Source organism: Siniperca chuatsi, linkage group LG20 (assembly GCF_020085105.1).
Source record: "Siniperca chuatsi isolate FFG_IHB_CAS linkage group LG20, ASM2008510v1, whole genome shotgun sequence".
In the NCBI taxonomy this organism is placed as follows: domain Eukaryota; kingdom Metazoa; phylum Chordata; class Actinopteri; order Centrarchiformes; family Sinipercidae; genus Siniperca; species Siniperca chuatsi.
Window position 1 is genome coordinate 1404284 of NC_058061.1, and position 23726 is coordinate 1428009.

Below are 23726 nucleotides of genomic sequence, written 5' to 3' on the forward strand. Positions count from 1 at the left end.
CCACCGCGGCATCGCCCCGTCAAGCTCATTACTGTATCTTATTATCCGTATCTGCGTACACTGTATGCTGGCCAGTAATAACAATAAATGTCTTTATGTATTTGAGGTCATTTAGAAACTGCGTTCGTCCACCAGAGGGCGCCGGCAGGTTCATCGTTACACTGTAAAATGTTACGCTCAGTAAACATCTTGGTCGCAATTCATTAAAGAGCAACTGACGTACAGGTGTACTCCAGGGTGCGTCAGTACACCGTGACATCACTGTTGGGCGTGGTTACAGCTGCAGCGCTTCGGACCACACCCATCGGCGATGCTGGCTGTTCCCCTTTAAGAACCAAACCTAAAGAAACGCCGTTCTGTCCACAGCTCGTGAACGCGACGCTGACACATCGTCATCGTTCATCCCGACCCGCTGTTACTGCGATTCAGTCAAACGCAACCCTGCACAGACAGCTTTCTCCTGGTCTGTGCACGCATGGTCTCCTGAATGAGACCATAACCTGGACAAGGACTCTACAGTGGCGTTCCAGGCGTGTAGATGCACGTCTCGATTTAAGGCGAACACGTGGGTGTGAAGTCCGGAGTCCGCGTGCGACTGCTGCCGCCTCCTCTGAGGCGCTGAGGTCGGGAACATTAGCTCCATCCCTCCGTCACGACTCTCTTTCTGCCCATCCAACCAGTTCGGCCTTGAGGTGCGTTTGTGTGCTTTATTTATCTTATTACACAATATTATTATTCAGCAGAGACCTTAAACCGAAGCCTTCAGGGTTGAATCTGAGCTCCTGTCTCTCTGTGCTTTTATACTAACAGTACACCCTGTGTGTGTCACGTACCTGGAGACGTTGGCGTTGTCTCGTATGCGGGCGTGACAGAGCATGTTGGGGGTCCGCTGGGACACCAGGACTTTGATCTGGTCTACAGAGCTGCTGAGCTTCAGGAAGCCCAGGTAGAGGCCCGGGGCCAGCCGGTGAGTGCTGCGCCGCTGGTACGCCAAAATGTCCTGGAGCCCAAAGACAGACAGACAGACAGACAGACAGACAGAGAGTTTACAGAGGACGAGAACAGACTGTCTCACTGTGAACCTGCCAACAGACTAATGGGACACAGTTAACAAAAAACACAAGGAATCCCTGTTACAAGCACTCGCTCGCTTTTCCAGAGAAATGGCCCGAGATTCCCAAAATGGGGGTCGGGATGCTCCGAAGATCATTCAGGGGGGTCGAGATTTGCTCTAATCTTTTTCCTCGTGAAATACTGCGATGTTTCTCCTCTTCAGGCCTCCGAAACATTATTCTAATCAAACAACCTGAGAGGTAAAAAAACGAAATAGACACATAAGACGGCGTAGTCCCTCATTCGTCCAGGAGCGTCCTATCGTAGAAAAGGTTTCAGTCGTAGTCGTGTGGACTCTGTTTTTAGAAGTGGGAGCCGAAACGTCTTGATTCTGAAAACAGCGTCCAGACTGAAACCTTTTCTACGATATAAAAGACACATGCACAAATCAGACGTTTGCAACCTGTGAGGACGTTTTGTTTTAAGGGGTCACGAGCCTAAAACATTTGGGAAGCGCTGGTTTAGAGACACAGAATGACGGATTGGCTCCCATTCGGACAGCAGAGCGTCAGCGAGGGAAGACGGAAGCATACAGACAAGGACGTCCACGCAGATTTGACGATACGGTGTAAAGTGGTTCATCCGGTTCGTCACATCGCTTGTTCTGCTGCTCAACAACATTTCATCAACAGATAAAACGAATGTGAAACGCGGAGGAACGGACGCTCATTGATTAAACGCGTCACGAAGTTCAGTCTCCTCTGAACGAGCCGTCCTTCCTCACCTGTATGGTGATGATGAGGATGTCGAGGGCGTACGGCTCCTCGGGCGTGGACAGGGACTTCCTCTGGCTCTGCAGCTTGGTCACCTGCATCCACTTCCCGCTGAACAGCGAGTGCTGGTTCTCCATGTCGCGGATGGTCACCAGCAGCACGTTGCCGTGGCGATCCTTGATGGGCTCGTAGTGGACCCGCCCCAGGTTGTGAGTTCCCAGCAGGCTCTGCGGGAGGAGCAGGTTAGAACAAGCTGATGATAACAGAAGGATTCATTTACTCATTAAAATGACTAATTATCTGCGGAGTGTGTTATCTTTTTGTTGTGGAGGAAACAATCCTTTTCCCGATCTGATGAACTGAATATTGTTCGGAAAGCTGAATTCTCCAAACCTTTCAAATGTTGTGAGGAAATCTAAACGGCGGTGACTGCTGACCCGTGACTAACCAAGTACATTTACTCAGGTACAGTTCTGAGTTACTTGTACTTTACTTGAGTATTTCCATTTTATGTTACTTCATACTTCTATTTCACAACATTTCGAAGGAAAATTTTGTACTTTTTACTGCACTGCAACTATTAGATACATTTAATTACAGATTCAGATTAAATGATGATGTATTATTATAGATTAAGATGCCCGGCAGTATATGAAGTCATTAAAATCAAAACCTTCACCAGCTGCAACATTAAAGCGATGAACACGTGAATGCACCAATAATTACGATCCAGTGATATATATATATATATAGTTCTGAAACGAGCCGTTCTGCATGACGAGTACTGTTATGTTTGGTACTTTAAGTAAATTTTAATGCTAATACTTTTGTAGTTTTACTTAAGTATAATTCTGAAGGACTTTTACTTTCTACACTGCGGAAAATGATCGGAGTACCAAGTCCACATAGTGCTGTCTCCTGTTAAATTTGTATTCCACGCAGACAGTGGACGCTACTTAGCCTAGCTTGCTAACATTAGCACGGATTCCCACTTAACGATACTTTGGGTTTATGTTATTTCGACACGCACAGCGTTGTGTTCATCCTGCATTCGGTCCTTCATACAGTCTGTGGTTCAAACCTACAGCAGCGTGCTCAAAGCTGCCTGTTGTAGATATTATAACTGCTGCAGGACATTAAGTGATATTACAAACTGTTTCAGTGTCTGTCCACGCAGACGCACCAATTAAAGCTGCATTAATTGATTTTTTGGCCACTTGGGGGCAGCAGATCGAGCTGTACATATTAAAACAATGAGGGAAAAGAGGCTAAAGAGCCCCGCAGAGCCGCAGAGTTGGTGACACCTTTTACATTACACAGATATTTGATCTATCGCTAATATGAAGATAATTAAATTACGGTTGCACCATTATAACTAAAGTAGGGGGCGCTGTAACTGCAGAAAAATAAATCTTCTGTAAAGTACACAAGTCAAAATACCAAGCAGATATATATTGATATAATACCAAAATGAATTTACGTGTATTCAGTTACTAATTAGAACATTAAGTTAACATATTCCACTTTATTTGGACAGATGCAACAGAAAATGAAAGTGAATGTTTGTTATTGAGTTTGTTGACAGGAAGTATGCACTTTTACAAACGTTATATGGAAGTTGTAAATGATTTTAGAACATTTCATTTTAGGGACTTTCTAAAACAAATCTCTTCTGACTCTGACACTGCGAGTTTAAACGCTGCACAGCTTATCAGTTTCAGGTCGCGCGTTGTAGCGTTTCGGGTCCTGACCTGCAGCTGGCCGGCGGCCGTGAGCATCTTGTGCCTGGCCTGCAGGGTGGAGGACGACGACATGGACACCGACATACTCTGTCTCAGCCACCGGACGTCCTCCCACATACAGGACAGCTGCAGAGACACAGACAGACAGTTAACTACGCAGAGAGAAAGTCATTAAACTGCAGCGCCTCATGAAACTCAGTCACAGATTTAAAACACACATCTGAGGAGATCCAATGAGCATCGAAGTGCCTCTGAGCAAAGCACTTAGCACCTGATTACTGCAGCGGCCAACAGGAGACTGCGGCTCTCAGGTGAACACGGGGAGGAGCCTGAAACACTGGGACAGAATAACTCTTTCTAAAGTGAAAATACACCTTCAGCCGTCTGATTTCCGTCTGGTTTGTTGAGCAGGTGTAGAAGCAGAAGTGGAAAAAGTTAAAGGCGACAGCAGTGACTGCACTCAGCACCTCACTCTTTGACTTCTGTCCGAAATGGGAATCACAACAGCTGAGTCGTTTTATTTTGCCAGCTGCTGGACATTTTTATCTAAACTGCAGCTTCCGTGAATGTTTTGTCTTTTATTTATTAAGAGTGAGAATAATTTAGTGCAGTGAATTATACAGCTCGAGTACAGTCACCTTTTCCAGAGAAAAATCAACAAATTCTGTCCTCAGTTTGAATGAAGACCTTTATTGTCCCGAAAGAGGAAGAATAAAACATAATGAGACAATAAGACGAGTGAAGACATTAAAAGGTGCTGGTAATACAGAACGTGATGAAAGAAAAGATCAGACCTGAGCTGTGTGGCAGTTCATGCTGAATCACAATTTAAAGTGTTTATTGGGATCAATAAAACCCTCTGAATCCTGTACCTCTGACCAGACGTCAGGATGTGAGGACGGCCCAGAGACGGATTTACATTTCCGTGTGATTCGCTTGCCCACCTGATATTTCACACATTTAAATCCCCAAACCAACAAATCCCTGAGAGCGGATCTGTAAAAACACACATTTAACTTCCTGTCCTGCCTTGCACACCACGACGACGCCTGAGCCCCCCCGTTATCGAGACACACGAACAGACATATGGCGTCGTATAGAGCTCTGTCTCCATCTCCGGGGGTCGTCCAGGAGTCGGAGGACCACGGTGACATACGTAGCTCTGCTGTGGCTGAGACTGTGTGACTGACAGTAGCAGTATGAGGACTGTTCGTAGCACCACTCGTTAAAAAGGCCGTTATATTCGTCAGAATAATATTGCCTTCTGATATAAATCTCTCTCTCTCTGTTTGCCGAGATCGAATGATCGACATCCAGCACAGCAGCCAATCAGCGTTCACGGGTCGTCTGTTGAAAGTAAGTGCGTTATATGTGATCTTTGTAGGACCGCTTGTGTGTTATGGTTTTCTATTTGCTTTTATAAAGTGCGTCACTGTGGCTGATGAGAAGAGATTATTGTCTTCAGCACGATGTTACGCTGTATACATGTTACCTTTATTCATACTCGCTGACGCTGATGTTGTGTTTGTATATTTGGTTTGTATGTCGGGGCAGTTCACTCGTCTAAGCGCTCGTTTTCGAGAGATTCTAAGTTGTAAACAACTTGATGCGCAGACCGAGCTCCGCTGTATCGAACAGATTAAGCTGTTTTATTGTTTAACTTAACGTGCGTGACACACCTAATTTCTTGCAACTATTAATCCTTTTAATTTGTATTTTGCTAAATATACATTGTGTATTTTTGTTTAACAGCCAATGTTAATATTATGTGTATTTATTTTTACTCTGTTTTTTCTGTTTTATAGAAAAACCACACACACACATACTGAACCTAATAACTGAGTTGTTGTGGTGACAAATAAACGGGTTACTCCCATATTTCCGCCATCTTTGCCCGTCTCTTAGCGGACTCCCTGTGGCGGATTTCAAACCTAACCAGCAACATACTTCGATGGGAACGTGCTGCCAACAGCCGACTCATCTTTTCACCACATCTTCACATCCTGCCACTCTCCTCTTCCTCTGCTGCATGACGTACATCTGCCGGACGTACCGCCCTCCATGTCGGGCCGCCGTTACGTTGCCTGTGGCGACGACAGTGCAAGCGTCTCTGTTGGCAGCAGCAGAGTGCTTCAGGAGGCGGTGCGCCGTACCTTAGTGAACCAGAGGAAGTCCTGCATGAGGGAGCTGCTGTAGGAGTCGTCCACCTCCACGATGGGGATCTGGTCCTCCGCTGTCACCAGTAAGCTGTCCTTATGGTAGAACACGGCTGCCAGGTAGATGCCCCTGCAGACACACGCATCACGGGAAGGTAAAGGTGACACATCTCATGCTATACTGTCGAAATGAAACCACATTCGTCACGAACAGGACGCCTCTCCTTTGGAGGCGCTGCTTCCGTGAGGTGAAAGCACGTCGAAGTCGCCTCCTGTCACTTGTTTGAGCGGTGATTAGATCCGTTTCTGGAAATAAATTCGGTGCTTTTTGTTTCGTTTATTGATGTTGAAAATGCTTCATACAGCGATTTTTGCTTTTTATTAAAGGGACAGTTCTGTTTTTTTTACTGTACGAGGTGCTTATCGATAGTCAGCGTGTGACCTGCAGTAGATGGAGGTCGGCGTGCAGCCGGTTCGGAGAAGCGGACCGCTGCAGACGCTCAGCTGCGTACTGTGGCGTATGCGTAGGAATACGGGAGAGAATGTAGTGCCAGAGGAACGGGCTGCGCGACAGCTCGGTAAAGCGGCGAGAATTTTACTTCTAAAGCGTACGCTTAGACTGACAGGGATTTTTGTTTTGGCGGTTAAAATCCGTGTTACTGTTGATCCCCATTCACCACGATACAGACCGCCACCTACCGCAGGTCCCACACCTACCGCAGGTCCCACACCTACCGCAGGTCCCACACCTACCGCAGGTCCCACACCTACCGCAGGTCCCACACCTACCGCAGGTCACACACTGACTATCGACGATGAAATAAGGCATCCATCGACAACGGAAGACACATTTCAAACATTTTACAGATCGTAAACACGTCAATACAAAGACAACTCTCACTCTAACCAGCTCATTTGCTGACTGCAGCTGCTGAAATGGCTGCTCGTGAAGCATTAACCTGCTGAAATTCTCTTTACACCCAGACAGCAATCAATAAATCACATGCTCCGAAAAACAAACATAAAGATCTGTTATCTGTGGCTGTCGCAGGCCTGTGGTAAGCCTACCTGCCTGTCTACCTGCCTACCTGCCTGCCTACCTACCTGCCTACCTGTCTACCTGCCTGCTTACCTGCCTACCTGTCTACCTGCCTACCTACCTGCCTGCTTACCTGTCTACCTGCCTGCTTACCTGCCTACCTGTCTACCTGCCTACCTACCTGCCTGCTTACCTGTCTACCTGCCTGTCTACCTGCCTGCCTACCTGCCTGTCTACCTGCCTGTCTACCTGTCTACCTGCCTGCCTACCTGCCTGTCTACCTGCCTGTCTACCTGCCTGCCTGCCTACCTACCCGCCTACCTGCCTGTCTACCTGCCTACCTACCTGCCTGTCTACCTGCCTGTCTACCTGCCTGCCTGCCTACCTACCTGCCTGTCTACCTGCCTGCCACCTGCCTGTCTACCTGTCTACCTGCCTGTCTACCTGCCTGCCTGCCTGTCTACCTGCCTGCCTACCTGCCTGTCTACCTGCCTGCCTGCTTACCTACCTGCCTACCTGCCTGTCTACCTGCCTGCCTACCTGTCTGTCTACCTGTCTACCTGCCTGCCTACCTGCCTACCTGCCTGTCTACCTGCCTGTCTACCTGTCTACCTGCCTGCCTGCCTACCTGTCTACCTGCCTGCCTACCTGTCTGCCTGCCTACCTGTCTGCCTGCCTGCCTGTCTACCTGTCTACCTGCCTACCTACCTACCTGCCTGCTTACCTGTCTGCCTGCCTGCCTGCCTACCTGTCTACCTGCCTGCCTACCTACCTGCCTGCTTACCTGTCTGCCTGCCTGCCTGTCTACCTGCCTGCTTACCTGTCTACCTGCCTGCCTACCTGCCTGTCTGCCTGTCTACCTGCCTGCCTACCTGCCTGTCTACCTGCCTGCCTACCTGCCTGTCTACCTGCCTGCCTACCTGCCAGCCTGCCTGTCTACCTGTCTACCTGCCTGTCTGCCTGCCTGTCTGCCTGCCTACCTGCCTGCCTGCCTGTCTACCTGTCTACCTGCCTGCCTGCCTGTCTACCTGTCTACCTGCCTGCCTGCCTGTCTGCCTGCCCACCTGCCTGCCTGCCTGTCTGCCTGTCTACCTGCCTACCTGCCTGCCTACCTGTCTACCTGCCTGCCTGCCTGCCTGCCTGTCTGCCTGCCCACCTGCCTGCGGGCACAAAACGTGTTTTGGGGGAGTGGCTGTGGAGGGAGGCCTGGGGGGGCCGAGCTTTTAACGTCACTGAAGCCGTCTGTACAAACAGACTCACAGAACTTCATTTAAAAGTCTAACGGAGTTTCCAAAGTTTCCAAAGACACTAAATCTGAATATTGCGTTCACGCGTCTAAAATGATGCGGCAGACTTGTAGAATGTTTCCATTTGACAAACCTTTTCAGTGTTTTCACAAACTTGTTGGAGGAGTTGAAGAGGTGCTTCAGGCTTCTGGAGACGGACTGCTTCCTGCTCGGGTTCTGGAGCTTCGAGGTGTCTGAAGACGAGAGAAAGGGAAAAATACACTCGTCAGAATCAGAAGAATTCTGCTTTTTTAAATTTAAATTTTGCATCAGGGTTCCTGCGCATTTTATTTTAAAATGCCCGATTTTCCGGATCTCGCTTCCTCGACTGGGTTTGATACGTTTGGTTAACGTTAGATGGTAACGGATCATTCAGCCGGGCTGTTTCCATCGATCTGAAGTGTTCTTCTCGATGAAGATGTGGAAACTAAAGTTATGAATCTGCCTTCGATGTGCAAACTGTCCCAAACTTCCCAGACGTTTCTTGAACTCTTGGAAACGATCAGTTTCAGACTGTTGCGGACCAACAAAGACTGAGAAACAGTAATGAACAGCAGTGCGTGTGCGAGCGTTTCTCTTTGTTTACGAGGTCAGCCGGGTCGAGTCACTCTCCCATGTTGCCAGTCTGACCGAACGATATCTTATCTCGTTCATTCGTTAGGCTGTCTATCTCTTTTCCCTCCCGTCCCCCGTCTCTCCCTCTGGCACTGCGAGGACGGCGGCCGGCCGCTCAGCGATGCCAATCTCCAGACCACAGCGCCCCTTTTTACTCCGGCTAATTAAGCGTCACATAATTACCGGCCTGTAAACAGACGGCAGACGTGGAGCCGTCTGACGCCCACAAACATGTTGGTGAGCTACTGTTCTGCCCGGTGGCTCGGCTACAGACGACCGGCGGAAACAAGTCCACCGCACGCCGTCACAAACACGCCACCGTACAGACAGACGGCATGATGAAGGGATGGAGGAGGAGGAGGGGAAGAGTTTTCCATTTTCTGCCCCTGAGGACTGAAACATACCAGAAAAAATGAGTCTACAGCTATGCTAACAGCTCCGTGAGGCTGTACTTGAGCTAAATGCTAACATGCTGATGTTTAGCAGCTATAATGTTCACCATGTTAGTTTAGCGTGTTAGCATGCTAACATTAGCTAGTTAGCAGTGAACACAGAGTGCAGCTGAGGCTGATGGGAGCGCCATCAGCTCTGCAGGTGTTTGGTCAGAAACCAAAGTGTCGGACACGTTAACATGTCGACCTGATGGTGGCGCTAGATGGAAAGTCAGAGGATCAGCAGAGTTATTACAGTTCATCCTGAGGGGAGCATGAACGATGAAGCACGTCTCATCACAGTCCGTCTGAGCCGTGCTGTTAGCACGCGAGGTTCGTTGGACGGTTTGTATCACCAGGTTATGAACTGAATAATCAATAATATTGATGAGAATAGACAAGCCAGAAGAAAATGTAAATGGGATTAACAACCAATTATCAACTGGGATAATAGACACGTACATTAAGTGTTGTAAATGTGGGCCTGGACACCTGTTTCACATTAAATATGGCAAGTGAGACCTGGAGTAAACCAAAGTTCGGTATTTGTTATGAAATTACATTATTCACTTATTGCATATTATGAAGTTTGTTTTTATAATTTAAATTAGAAGAAAAAGTCCATTTGTTCCCAAATAAGAGCTGGTATACTTTGTTTGTTTCGACCAGAACCCTGCACTTTCATTCACGCACTGAATGGAGATTATTGGAGTTCTGTGTTATTTTTTATTAAGATCCCCTTTAGTTTAGTAAAAACAGACAACATTCCCCCTGCGGTCCAATCACATTATCAGACAACATAAAATCACATCCCAACACATCATCACAGCAAGTTAACGCAAAACCAGACAAACTGATAATAATATACAATAATTATTTAAAATATATATACATCAACAACACATCAAATGGCTCAATAAATAAAATACTTTATAGGTAAATAACACCATATACAAGTACCTTGTATGACACAATGCTATGTGTCTGAGGCCATTTACAATAAATAATGAGCACAGTTATTATTTATATTAATATTATATATTAATTAGATTTGGTTGATGTTTCATGTAACGTCGACTTGAAACATTTAAAAACACTTTTTCACATCACTGATAATTATTTAACGACGTATAAAACAGAAACAATGTGCCGACGTAAATAAACTGATTGCGTAAAGAAGTTCTCAGTTCATGCGTGTGGTGTCGGCCGCAGAGATCTGCCGGCTTTTACTACGGTTTGATCGGAGGAAGTGGATTGTAGCTTTTGTTTTGTATCTCAACATGAAATCGCTGTGCGGTCCAGGCTCTGCGGTCCAGGCTCTGCGGTCCAGGCTCTGCGGTCCAGGCTCTGCGGTCCAGGCTCTACGGTCCAGGCTCTGCGGTCCAGGCTCTGCGGTCCAGGCTCTACGGCCCAGGCTCTGTGGTCCAGGCTCTGTGGTCCAGGCTCTGCGGTCCAGGCTCTACGGTCCAGGCTCTGCGGTCCCGGCTCTACGGTCCAGGCTCTGTGGTCCAGGCTCTACGGCCCAGGCTCTGCGGTCCAGGCTGTGCGGTCCAGGCTGTGCGGTCCAGGCTCTACGGCCCAGGCTCTACGGTCCAGGCTGTGCGGTCCAGGCTGTGCGGTCCAGGCTGTGCGGTCCAGGCTCTACGGTCCAGGCTCTGCGGTCCAGGCTGTGCGGTCCAGGCTCTGCGGTCCAGGCTCTACGGTCCAGGCTCTGCGGTCCAGGCTCTACGGTCCAGGCTCTGTGGTCCAGGCTCTACGGCCCAGGCTCTACGGTCCAGGCTGTGCGGTCCAGGCTGTGCGGTCCAGGCTCTACGGCCCAGGCTCTACGGTCCAGGCTGTGCGGTCCAGGCTGTGCGGTCCAGGCTGTGCGGTCCAGGCTCTACGGTCCAGGCTCTACGGTCCAGGCTGTGCGGTCCAGGCTGTGTGGTCCAGGCTGTGCGATCCAGGCTCTACGGCCCAGGCTCTACGGTCCAGGCTGTGCGGTCCAGGCTGTGTGGTCCAGGCTGTGCGATCCAGGCTCTACGGCCCAGGCTCTACGGTCCAGGCTCTACGGTCCAGGCTGTGCGGTCCAGGCTGTGCGGTCCAGGCTCTGCTGCAGCACTCACGCACTTTCATCTTTCAAATCGCCCTTTCAGAGTCTGTCAGAATAAACCTTCCAGCATCCACACACGCTCACAATAATCATGTTTCTGCAACACTAATGGCTACATTTCTTCTGCAGCTCGACCCGTGCGTCCTCAGACAGGCAGAGCACAACCTTTAGCTTTCCACCGCCTCCAAAGCGTTATACAAGCGTACCTGCAGCAGAGCGTCTGCAAAACGTCTCAACAGCGAGACTGTTTAACAAGCCATTCAGCAGCAGACCCACGAAAACACACACACACACACACACACACACACACTGGACTTGTTATTTCAGTAACAGGTTGAGGCTGCCACCGGCACTCTCCAGCTTTAAAAAGTCTCTATGTGTTTGGAGCGCTGGAGCCTAACTGGGTTTGACAAGTGGATAATATGACAAGAGCGGGGCGGCCTACTGTGCAGCGCCGCACGTCACTCTGGATAAATAAAGAAATGAGTTCTGGTTGGAGTCGGCTGGAGTCGATTAACGAGGCGACCGCCTTTCCGTCCGAGGCAGAGCGAGACGGAAAGAGAGAGAGAGGGGAGTTTATTCAGTTTCTACTTCATGTTTGTTCTAATGTTTCATTAACGTTGTTATTACAGTTTATCTAATTGCTGCCGCCCATTCGTGCAAATGCAACAGATGTAAAATCCCAACTGAAGCTGAGGCGGACGCGAAGAATGAAAATACAGAAATACAGAGAATAAATTGTCATTATTGTGCTGAAGTCCGCAGTGTGTGGAAGCCGAGCGGGGCTTGTTGACCTTTGACCCCAGCTGAGCTCAGCTCTGTAACGGCTGCTTCTTGAAGACAAATGGACAAATGACGTCGTTGGTCGACGCCCTGCAGATGTCCTCCAGCGTGGACAGGACGACAGCGGCGTTTGGTTTAGGCACAAAACTAACTCGGTTAGGGTTAAAGTGACTACTTTGGCAATGCTAAGTGACCTTCGTCGTCATGGTTACAATAATAACCAAGTGATTAAGGTTAGAGAACGATGGAGGTCATAGTTAAAAGAAACCAGCGTTGGCTGTTGGCAGGAAACTGGACTGATGTTTTGTTGACCTCCTCCCTCTGCGTCACCTGACTTCCTCCAAACGGACAAGAGCCATAATGACTTCGACCTCTAGAGGGCGCCGTCACGTGAACGCAAACTCTGTTTCGTCGCTGAAACGACTGATGGTGTCGTTTCTAAATGTAACTTTACAACAACAGATCCCAATTCTATCGACAGCAAACTGAAAGCGATTTGGTTTCGTTAAAAACACAGTTTGAGTCTCCGTAGTGAGTGTAGTAACTGTTTCAATTCAATTTATTTATACAGCGCCAATTCATAACAGAAGTTATCTTGTTGCACTTTTCCTACAGAGCAGGTCTAGACTGTACTCTTTATAATATTATTTACAGAGACCCAACAAATCCCACCATGAGCAAGAAAACTATATGAAACTATAAAACTTACTAACGTCAAGCTTTTGCAAACAGACTCGGCGTGGAGGAAAGGGGTGCGAGCAGCGAAAGACTCGCCTTTCCACTTTAACGTGAATAAAGAGACTCAACGACTAACGAGGCGTCACGGAGCATTGCTTTATCTGTTGCCATCGCACACAATGGATACGACAGACAGACAGACAGACAGACAGACAGACAGACAGACAGACGCGTTCGCGAGTGACACACACTTCAAACACTAATTGCTTGATCAGTAATTAGTTAATTGCTTAATTTAGTGGAATAGACAGAAATCAAGGTCCACCACATCATGATGTGCATCTGAGTGATTTTCCATCTACAGGGGAACACAGCTCCTTGTGTGTGTGTGTGTGTGTGTGTGTGTGTGTGTGTGTCCACACACACACACACACACACACACACACATCATAAATTAGGATATCCAGGCTGCTAAACGAGCTCTCTCTGCTCTATAGTGGTGGCTTTGTATTCACACTGATTAATTTCACACATTTATTTTTGGCTCTCTGAGAATAAATTGTATAAATATACACCCCGCAGAGCACACACACACACACACACACACACACACACACACATATTACATTTGCACACACTGCTGGGATAATGACTAATTGACCGTGCACTCCAAACATAAATTCAAACACACACATGAACGACTTTTGTTTTTGTTGAGACATTTTTTTCTGTTTGCCCAAAAACTCGCAGCTTTGAAAAATCCTCCGAAAAACGACTCGTCTGTTCTGTGTGTGTGTGTGTGTGTGTGTGTGTGTGTGTGTGTGCTGGCAGTGACCCCAGTGACATCATAGCTGTTGACTCAGAGTCGGTTGAGTGACGGTGGGTTTTTTCTCCCACCACACACACACACACACACACACACACACACACACACACACACACACTCGGTGCGTCCTCATGAAGCTGCTGTTTGTGCTCGGAGCTCCTGATTGGCTCTTTTCCTCCGTCAGACTCCTCCACGCTGCGACTCCCTGACAACATCTACACCCTGAAATGCTGCAGGAGCTGCCGGGTGGGGCAGGTGGTGCGGGGGCGGACAGGTGACTTCAAGAATAGCTCAGAGATAAATTCATAAATTTAAAAATCCCACAACAGCTCATACTATTGCAAGACATGAGCAGTATTTCTGAGAGAAAAAGTTAAATTATGAGAATCGAGTCAACAGAAAACGAGCCAAGAGTCTGAATACATCTGCAAGACTTCTACAAATGTGTTTTCACTTGTTGGTTATTGCGTACAGATTTAATAGCCAAAAAGTAAATGTACTCCATTAAAAGTTAAATAACCGTCGCTACAGAAAATTGCGAAATGTGCCTGTAACGTAGTCGACCTGCTCAGAGCGTCGTTTTGTTTGTTCAGTCCCGATTCCTCGTGTCCACGTCAGCAAAACAGCGAGCGTCAAAGCGCTCCTGACGGGAGCCGATTAACGTGATGTACTTCCTGAAGTACATCTGCTGCTTCGCTGCAGAGTGAAAATATTTAAGCAAACCACACACACACATAAAAACAGCGAACGTTTAGAAAACTAACTATAAAGTTCCAGCGAGAGTAAAAATGTGTTTAAGGGATCTCACCGTCTCCCGAAGTTTCTATCTAATCTAAAATGTCTGCTCTTCCAGAGAAATCTTTAACTGCACACCAATTCCTCCGGCTCGGCACAGCAGAAAACATCGAATTATGAGCAGAAACAGGTGCATGGAAACTCACTCACACACACTCTCTCACACACTCTTGAATGAAAGGTGTGTTTAGTGTTTTCACTCCAGTGGGATGATTTACAAAGCAGCGCTACACGTGTGACATACTAAAACATATTAAAGGTGGATAATCCAGAATGGCTAAACTTATTAAAGTTTATTTATGTACACGGGCTCCCCCGGCAACTACTGTGTGTGTGTGTGTGTGTGTGTGTGTGTGTGCCGTGCTGTGAAGAGGCATTCATGGACCCTGGTATAGTTCTGGGTTAAAAACATTTTCAGTATGCTTCATTACCTCTGAATCAGCTGGCGGAGGCCGTTAAAAACTGAAGGTTGAAGCACTCGTTGAGATAATTCTGTACTTATTTTCTGATTGAATATTTCCTGTAAATCAGAGTTTTATGGTTTTTGCTCTGTATTTTTATGGTTTTGACACTATTTTACATCTGACAACATGAAACAAATGTGGCTGATTTTTTTTTTTTGGGGGGGGACGGACACATATTATACAGTACCAACAGCCAGGTATTGCACTGGCACCTGTACTCAAACAAAACGCAGCTCCGTGTATCGTGAAAACATCCACGCAGAGACAATGACAGCGTTTGAAGTCCGGCTACGCTCTTTCAGCAGCTCGTTCCTCCCACGCTGCTGACGCTCGGCCGAATCGAAGCCTTCCGTTCAGCTCTGCCAGTCGAAGCTGAAGTTCACGTGGAGTCGACCTCGACGTGTTAAAATCGCAGTCGGTACGGGAGGTCTGGCTGCAAACTTTGTGACCTGATCTGACACTCGCAGAGCTTCTGAACATTTATCTTTCACATTCAGCTCGACGGCCACAGGTTGAGATCTGCACCAGACGGCAGCCTTGTTCTCTTTATCCTTTTTACACCATCCGTGTTTGTTTTTTGTTGTGGTCCAGGTTTGATTTTGCAACATCGTTCAGCCTCTGACTCCCTCTCTGGTACAGAATAATCTCCCTCTACACTGATTTCTGTATTTAAGTAAAAAATGGACATACCCCTGTGAGAAAACACTGTGCCCTGCTTTTAAATACCATTTGAAAAGGGAGAGATGTGAATTGACTCTGCTGCGTTGGCTTTTGAAAGGAAGAAATAAAAAAATCTATCTGGTTGGATGAAAGAAAACTCAGTCCTGAAGTGAAAACGCCTCTCTTTGCTGATCTCCAGTGGCTAAAGTTGTCACCTTGCTGCAGTGATGTAGAAGTGTACTCAGGTGTGTTTGGTACTCTCTGACATCACCGGTAGGTGTGGCTAAAGGTGCAACAGATTTACGGCTTGGCTCCTAAAGGTCATTCACCGATATTATCATCATCTTATAAAGTAGCTGTGTCCAACATGAACATGAGTCATTTCAGTCAATGCTAATATTAAAAATATTGACTAGTGGAGCTTTAAAATAGATAAGGATAAGATTTTACAGCTAACAGAGACAAGCTCCAACAAGTTCATCAAATTATTTTCTGTCTGCAGAAAGCGACAGAGATGGTGGGGAGTCATGAAGCCAGACGCCTGTGAAAGGTCTGTGTACAGACGGGGTTCAGACCTTCGCGGACACTTGTGTGTAATGGTTGTTTTCAGAGACACTCACCTCCGCAGCAGTAGTGTGTGTGAGTTGCTCGGACCTGCTGCAGCAGACGCTCCATGGCCTCGATGTGGCCTCGTCTCCTGGGCTCCCGACCGTCGCTCTCCCTCCAATCTGAACAAACAACCGGGGGACAAACGCTGAGAGGACGTCCTCACTAAGATGTTACAGTTCGGTCTAAATAAAGCATCGTCTTCTCTCGACTTCAGCCTTCAGTCGTCCTCACTAACTCTGCAGAGCGGATAAACCTGTACAGGCACATGATGAGTTGAGCCCGGTCACAGTGAGGTGCTGTAAAGTTCAGACCTTATTGTGGAAGCATGGCTGCTGCACTGCTGATAAAATCAGTATTTTATGATGCTATAGATGTTAAAATCAGCTCCCCTACAGAAGGAAACAAAGACAGACTGACGTGAAAATTCATTCAGACATTCGTGGTTCCCAGACGATGAATCCTAATGTCTTTGTTTTTGCACCACCACGAGGTTCACACCGGTGTTTTTATGTGAAACATCTCGCCAACAGTTGGAGGGACTAATGTATTTCAAGCACCACAGAGGTGTAGTCATGCTTCCACTCTCTCTGTTCTCTTTTTCTGCCTCTTTAAAATCACACACCCACGCACTTTCAGTCCTCTGCTTCTGACATATGTGCACACACACACTTCAACACATCCACACAAAGCCAGACACACACACAGCTCAAGGCTTCAGTACTGAATGTGCAGAAAGAAAGAGTCGTGACGGAGAGATGAAACCAATGTTCCCAACCCGAGGACTTAAGATCAGAACAGACACTCGCAGCTGACTCGCTGTTTACTGACCAAAGGAAAGACTAACGCACGTCTGTTTAACTCATTACACTAATTATCACCAGCGGCGCCGGTTAAAGTCGTTATTATCATTCAAGTGGTTTCAGTCTTGCAGTTTGCGCATTAAAAAACGAGAGTGGAAACGGCAGAAATTTGAAAAAAAAAAAGTCTGAATATCTGTAAATAGTATTTCCTGTTGTGTGAGGTGTGAAAGTTATATATAATCAATATATAATAACTGCTGACGCCATGAAGCATGAGGAGCTGAAGGTGAGCATCAGGTGTGTGTGGAGCGATGAGGAGGCTGGAGCCTTCCTCACATGAACACATGAAATTAACAGAAACGTCACGTTTCCATCATGTTTCCATCGTCTGAGCTTCCACTGGAGCTCAGGTTTTGTGTGTTTTTATATTTGGTTTTGAGTTAATCGATGCATCGGTGGAAAAAACTCCCTTCTGAGCCTTTAAATCTCACCCCTGAGCGACATCTCATCTAACAATTCATGTACAGTACAACATGTTCTCTGCCTGAAAAACTGATTTCACAAAGATTACATAAAACGTGCATTCAATTTAAGATGCGCTAGATGAGATGAGTCAGAGCATCATCAAAATGATTAGGATTCGCCTTCTGGGCACCATCTGTAAGAGATGTCATGGCAATCGATCAAACAGTTGTTGAGATATTTTATTAAAAACTACAATGTGAACCTCATGGTGGCGCTAGAGGAAAGGTCAGAGGATCACCGCAGTCAGTAGGACTCATCCTCTGAGGACAGCGTTGAACGTCCATCGCAGGTTCCTAAAGGTGGCGTCCTCACACGTCTGGTTTTGTCGGCCCAACCAAAAACCCAAAGAAATTCAGTGACACAAAACAGAGCAAAGAAACAAATCATCACAGAAGCTGCAACCAGAGCACGTTTGGTGTTTTTACTTGATAAATGCCTTAAAAAGGGTCCAGTGTGGAGGATTTAGTGGCATCGAGCGGAAAAATGTGAACACCGCTCGCCTCGCCCTCCCCTTCCAGGCGTGGAGGAGAAACTACGGTGAAGCGAAACTCGAGAAAAACGCAAACAGCCCTCTCTAGAGCCGGTGTTTGGTTTGTCCGTTCTGGGCTCCTGTAGAAACATGGCGGTGCAACATGGCGGCCTCCGTGGAAAGGGACCCGCCCCCTCTGTAGATATAAACGGCATATTCATACTTATAAATATTATATTCCATTTCTGCCAACAGCTCCTCCTAAATGTTCCACACTGGAGCTTTAAAACATTCTGCGAACTGATCGAGTACTTGTTTCAGCGCTCTGGATTAAAGTGTTGGACCAACAGAGTGACAGCGTGGCTATAAAACTGTGTAAATAAAGTAAACGGACTTATGAGGTAGAGATTTTTCTCACGGCGATTCTTCGAGAATAAATGCTTCTTCTCTAATAAAGCAAAGTCTCTGCAGCAGCGATGAAGCCTGGAGTCAGAGAAGCTGTAATCCGCCGTATTAGCGAGATTATCAGCATTGAAAAGTGATGGAGAACAAAGAGTGTGAGAGTGAACTTACTGGACGGAGCTGCGGACGGAGGGAGGGAGGAGGCGGGCGGACCCCAGCCCTTCATGTTATAAGCCGACACTCGAACGTAGTAGAGCCGACCCTGAAATGTAAAAATCTGTTAGCATAAAGGCACCATTTAGCAGAAAAGTGCCCACTGCATGCAAATAAGGTCTGTGTATACTGTGCACTATATGGCCAAAAGTATGTGGACAGCGCCTATCGCCCAACATCACACGGACCTCACTAATGCTCTGAATGGGAGCAGGTCCAATATCTGGTGAAAAGACTGAAACCAGAAGTTTTGAGTCTCTTTGCGGCCATTTTGCATCTTGTTCTGGTCATTTAGCGGCCATTTTGCGTCGCTTTGCCGTTGTTTTGTGTCTCTTTGCGATCGTTTTGCATCTTGTGGTGTTCGTCGTGAGTCTCTGTGGTGGTTTGTATCACTATGCCGTCGTTCAGAGACTTTGCGGTCGTTCTGCGTCTCTTTGTGGTGGTTTTGCAAATCAGTGCTGTTCACACTAACATTTGAGACGTGAATTCTGACTCGGACTGAAGTCCATTTATTGGCTTGACTCATTATACGCCCACAGTGTATCTTGTCCTTTCCATTCAGGCAGCATGTTCTCTTCTAAATGTTTTCAGGGCTGCTCTAAATGGCAAACAGCAGATGCACCACAGTCGGTGTATTTATTATGTGGCAGACAGTGATGCACAGACTGCATAATGAACGACAGCTTCCACTAAACTCTTCAAATGTCATTGACGCCACTCAACAAACACATGGCAGCGAAGTTATTGGGAATATGGAAAGAAAAGATTACACCAACATTATACCAAAACACGACTGAATCAAACGTGTCAGTGCTTTGAATGAGGCTGTTTGTTGGTGCGGTGAACAGAAAGCAGTTGTCAGGGCTTTATCTGCAATCCTGTAAATCCGGCTTAAAGCTCACTAATTAACACGCCGTTTGTTTAATCGCAAACACAGCTTTCCGCGCTGCAACTGTTACTCGGCTTTTGAGGCAAATCCGCAGGAAAACGGCTTAATGTTCCTCTAAACGCTGCTGATGAAAGAACACGATGCTTATATGCTACGACAGGAGACAGGAGAGGAAGAGAGCGAGCGGAGGAGCGGCGCTGCTGTTACCGTGGTGAGGCCGCCGATGATGCACTTGAGGGTCTGCAGATTATCCAACACGATCTCTCCGGCAAGCAGCGAGAAATCCTTCAGGCAGCTCCACTCCACTGCGCACACACACACACACACACACAGTCGCAGGTTAGGCACCCTCAAGGTATCAACAGTAAAAGGTCGAACTCTCTTTACATTACAAATCAATAGTTCCTCCTGAGACCCAAATTACCATTAACCTTCTCGCTCCTCAGCTCATGGCCTCGAGGCGTCTCTCTCTCTCCCTGTCTCTCCCTCTCTCTCTATCTCTTCCTCTCTGTTAAAGGTGTGAAAACACACCTATGGACAAAGCAATGCCTCTGATGCATTCTCGTAACCTTCTTTCCACCACGTGAAATCCTCCTGTTTGTTCTCCACTGGAAGAAAAGGTTTTACTTCATAAATAACACGTTTTAAAGCTCCACTGGGTGAAGGGGTTTGTGGAAAGAGGTTTCATCGGTCTACATAACGAACTGGATTTAGATAGACACTGCAGAGTCAGTCCAGTCGTCCGAGATGAGTTGGGACGTTAATGCCGCGTTAACGGCATCAGCTAGAGCTTCTGATAGCATGAGAATTATTTATTAGTGTCAAAACCAAACCTTAAAACAAAACATAAACATGTCTCTCGATAAAACCCTTTTTATCATTTAACGAAGGACGGCAAATGTCTCAAATGCTGTCCGAACCAGAAGTCCCCCCCCCCCTTTACAACATGCATTAATACCTGCAACAGATCTGCTATAATATTTCATATTTCCAATGTTAAAGTATAATACCATATTCGATTATTTCAAGATGAAAAGAACTAATTTAGACCAATTCTCACATGTGACTGCTGTGCACCTGGAAAACTAACAAGCATGTTGCGTTACTATGACAACTGGCAAAACTGCACATTTAACAGGGTTTTTAATACGATCGTTTGGATATGCATTGCTTGTTTCTTCTGTTCTGATACGTTTGAAAGCGTAATGTAAAATGTAGTCTCGTTTTTTTTAACTTAACAAATCTTCACAAGCCTTTTCTAAATAAAATACAGTGTAAAACTGTTAAAACTATGATTTAAAAATCAGGAAGCATCTGATGACAGAAGCCTCGTCCACGGCACAGTTTTGGATCTGCTGAGTGTGTTTGCACCTCTGTATCTGGTCACCACGGTGGAGTTGAGACACTGCGGCTCCTGGAAGCTGACGGTCAGTGTGGTGCTACTGCTCACGCTCAGACGAACCATAGACGGGGCCTCCGGGGCACCTGAGCAGGGGCACAGACAGGCGTCAACAAGCACAACAGACAAACTGAAATCCTGAACAAAGAAAATACATCTCAACTTCAAGATTATTACTCCCTCCAACAGGAAAATGCAGCGGGAACGAAGTTTCATTTCTTCAGGGTGTAAAAACTGTGTCTAGACGCACGAGGAGGATCTGATCGACTGATTGATTCCTTTACATCTTACTTCTTCTGTAGGTGGCGCTCTTTTCTTCATCTCTTCAGCTACACAGTGACCTCTGCTCACGCATTTTCCAGTTTTTCTTCTTTTGTTTATTCCAAATTAAACTCCGTAATGTCTCTGAAAATGTCAGACATTGCTTCCTGGGCGGTCGGCGAGCGGAAAGCTTTCTTGCGGTGGTTATTAGCTGGATTACTGCAGGTTTTGATCATTTGGTGACGCAGCAGCTATTCAGGTTATTACTTTCAATTACTTTGGCTTCAAATAAGGAACCGCTCGGTGTCGTTTTGCCAGAAGGAGCCACTGAATGAAAACCACTGCTGACAGAAAACTGCAAGAATCTGTTTAGTGGAGTCACAGAGAGGAACATCACTGAAGAATATGATGGGCCTTCATCCCGGGGTGATGAAATGAAAATGCTAAATCTCTGCTTGATTTCCCAGACCTCCTCCTCCTCCTCCTCCTCCTCCTCCTCCTCCTCCTCCTCCTCTTCCTCTTCCTCTCTGACAGAAATCTTCTGCTGGCTTTGAGAGCTCCAGTCAGCCAAGGACGGATGAGACCACGGGCCCCTGAACACAGACATGTAAAAGGGGCCTTTTACATGAGGGCCCCCCCTCACACGAGTAAGACCCCCAGACTGAACGAGACTCTTTGAAGTCGTCGTGCGTCTCTTTGTGGTCGTTTTGTGTTTCTTAGTACTTCCTTTGCAGTTGACGTGCGTCTCTTTGTGGTCATTAGATTGCCTTTCCAATAAGAGGCTCTGGCCCCTGAGGCCCCTGGACCTGAGTTCAGTAATCCCTCCATGCTCTCATCTCCTGCAACTAAACTGCAGCTAAAACCTGATCTGGCAGTCTGCGTAACAGAGGTTCTGTCTGTCTGTAGCTTTTGTTGTTTCTGTAAACGGCGCGGCAGCGTCGCTCCAGACTCCCGCGCTGGTAAAATGAGCTAAACTTGAACGAGTCATTTACATTAATCTGTTCATCTCTGGATAATTACACTAACATATCGTGGCCATTCTCATCGTCCGTGTCCTGAAGAGAGAGAAAGGAAAATGCGGCTGCGTATCGAGTGTCCTTTGCAAATACCAATTTGTTGTTGTGTATCCGGTTGCTACCGGTTTTCTGACTCACCCTGTTGTTCTTGTTTTCTCTCATTTTGAAATGAATTCAGTTTCTGTTCTGTGACGGTCCTGTTGTACGTTATTCATAGACACTATCTTACAAATGAAATTACAGAATTAAAATATATTAAGTCCACTGTAAAGTCAATATATGCAACGAGGTACTTCACGTGTCTCGACAGAAACATTATAGGAATATCACGCTGGGCTGGAAATGATAAACTGACTGAACACGGTGCTCTGAAATCAAAATACTTTAATGAAATCTAACAAATTGAGTCAGCAGGTTTTATCAAGTGTAATAAGTGATGTGATAAAGTAACAGGCGGCAGGTAGAGTCCCACCGTGAAACAGACGTCATCTCATGTTTCCTCTGCAAAGAATCACAATAACCTCGCGCTTTATTACTGTTTGTTATGCAGAGGAAATGGAGTTTATTGCACAAGCCTGTAGATAGATAGTTTTTCTGACGATATCAAACTGTCCAAAAAATCTAATCTGATCAGTTTCGTCTGCAGGACGCTTAACAAGGCTGAATACTGAAATAATAAAAGAAAATAATAATAAATGTAAAAAATAAAGAAAACTACTCACGAGCGTGCTGGAAGCCCGTCCTCATGCGTTTGTACAGCTTGCTCCTCCACTCCCAGGCTCTCAGCTGTTTGTCCTTGTGGCAGGCCTCCAATGAGAGGCCGTCTCTCTGCGCTTGGGCCGCCAGGTCTGCCGCTCGCCGCTCGGCCTCCACCACCAGGGAGCTCAGGTGGGCCTCCCGACTCTCCACGCTCACAACTACAACAGAAAACACAGAGAGAGAGAGGGCCGCAGTGAGACTCGGACCGACGGTTACCAAACTTTCACCTGAAGGATCCAGATCTGCCCTTCTCAGCATGTTCATTAACAGCACTTTCATCTTTTCAACCACATCTCTTAAAAAAGATCAGACAAGTGAAACAGTGACAGCTCTGTGAAGATAAAGGATGTCGGAGAGTAAACACAAAGGCAAGAAGTGCAACTGAAAACACCAAAATGCCAGTCAGCAGAAGCAGCAAAGATCTACAATCCAACAAATACAGCTCCCGCAAGGCCCCCGGTTAGCTTTCAGACTCGTGGGCCGGATGGAGAGTTGTGTCTCTTGTTGATGAAAAAGTGAGTTTGTGGAGGAGTCGAAGCTGCAGGTTCAGCTCTGTCAAGGCCAGCAGAGGCTGAGGCCCGGCCATCTTTTACAGCAGACAAAAGGAGACGCTGCAGCTTCCACGTGAGAGCTGGGAAAATAACACAGCGGGGCCAAAAAGATAGAAACTGTCTCTGAGCATGTAACCATAAAAGGACCAACGCTGGCCGTCCAACTGTGGGGAGTGAGGGCGAAGAGAAGGTACGTAACCAGGAGGAGAGGAGAGAAAACACCATATGACTTGAAATTCTGCTGCAGCCAATAACATTAAATTATCTTTCCCTTAAGGACGTACATTTCCATCCAGGGTAAATGCTGCAAAGATCACAGCTTCCCAGAGCTTAAGCTGCAACGGTGCAAAACCCCCAGGACTGAGAAAAGTCTCCCACTGGAGACGCTGGAAGCACAAAATATTTGGCATTTCTGCTTTAAAAAGTACCTCAGTGATTAT

At 46.8% G+C, this 23726-nt stretch overlaps 1 protein-coding gene across 8 annotated transcripts in view; it reads right to left on the bottom strand.

Annotated features, from left to right (window-relative positions):
* The window catches only part of ankfn1 (ankyrin repeat and fibronectin type III domain containing 1), a 127500-nt gene that overhangs the window by 18040 nt on the left and 85734 nt on the right, over positions 1–23726 (bottom strand). For all 8 annotated transcript variants that reach the window (XM_044178264.1, XM_044178262.1, XM_044178259.1 and 5 more), the window contains 10 exons: positions 22699–22893; positions 20672–20785; positions 19508–19605; positions 18370–18460; positions 16014–16121; positions 8144–8243; positions 5722–5854; positions 3578–3694; positions 1838–2053; positions 834–1000 (listed from right to left, as the gene is read on the bottom strand). In XM_044178264.1, the coding sequence (XP_044034199.1) occupies positions 834–1000; positions 1838–2053; positions 3578–3694; positions 5722–5854; positions 8144–8243; positions 16014–16121; positions 18370–18460; positions 19508–19605; positions 20672–20785; positions 22699–22893 (1339 nt within the window). The remainder of the gene's footprint in view (positions 1–833; positions 1001–1837; positions 2054–3577; positions 3695–5721; positions 5855–8143; positions 8244–16013; positions 16122–18369; positions 18461–19507; positions 19606–20671; positions 20786–22698; positions 22894–23726) is intronic.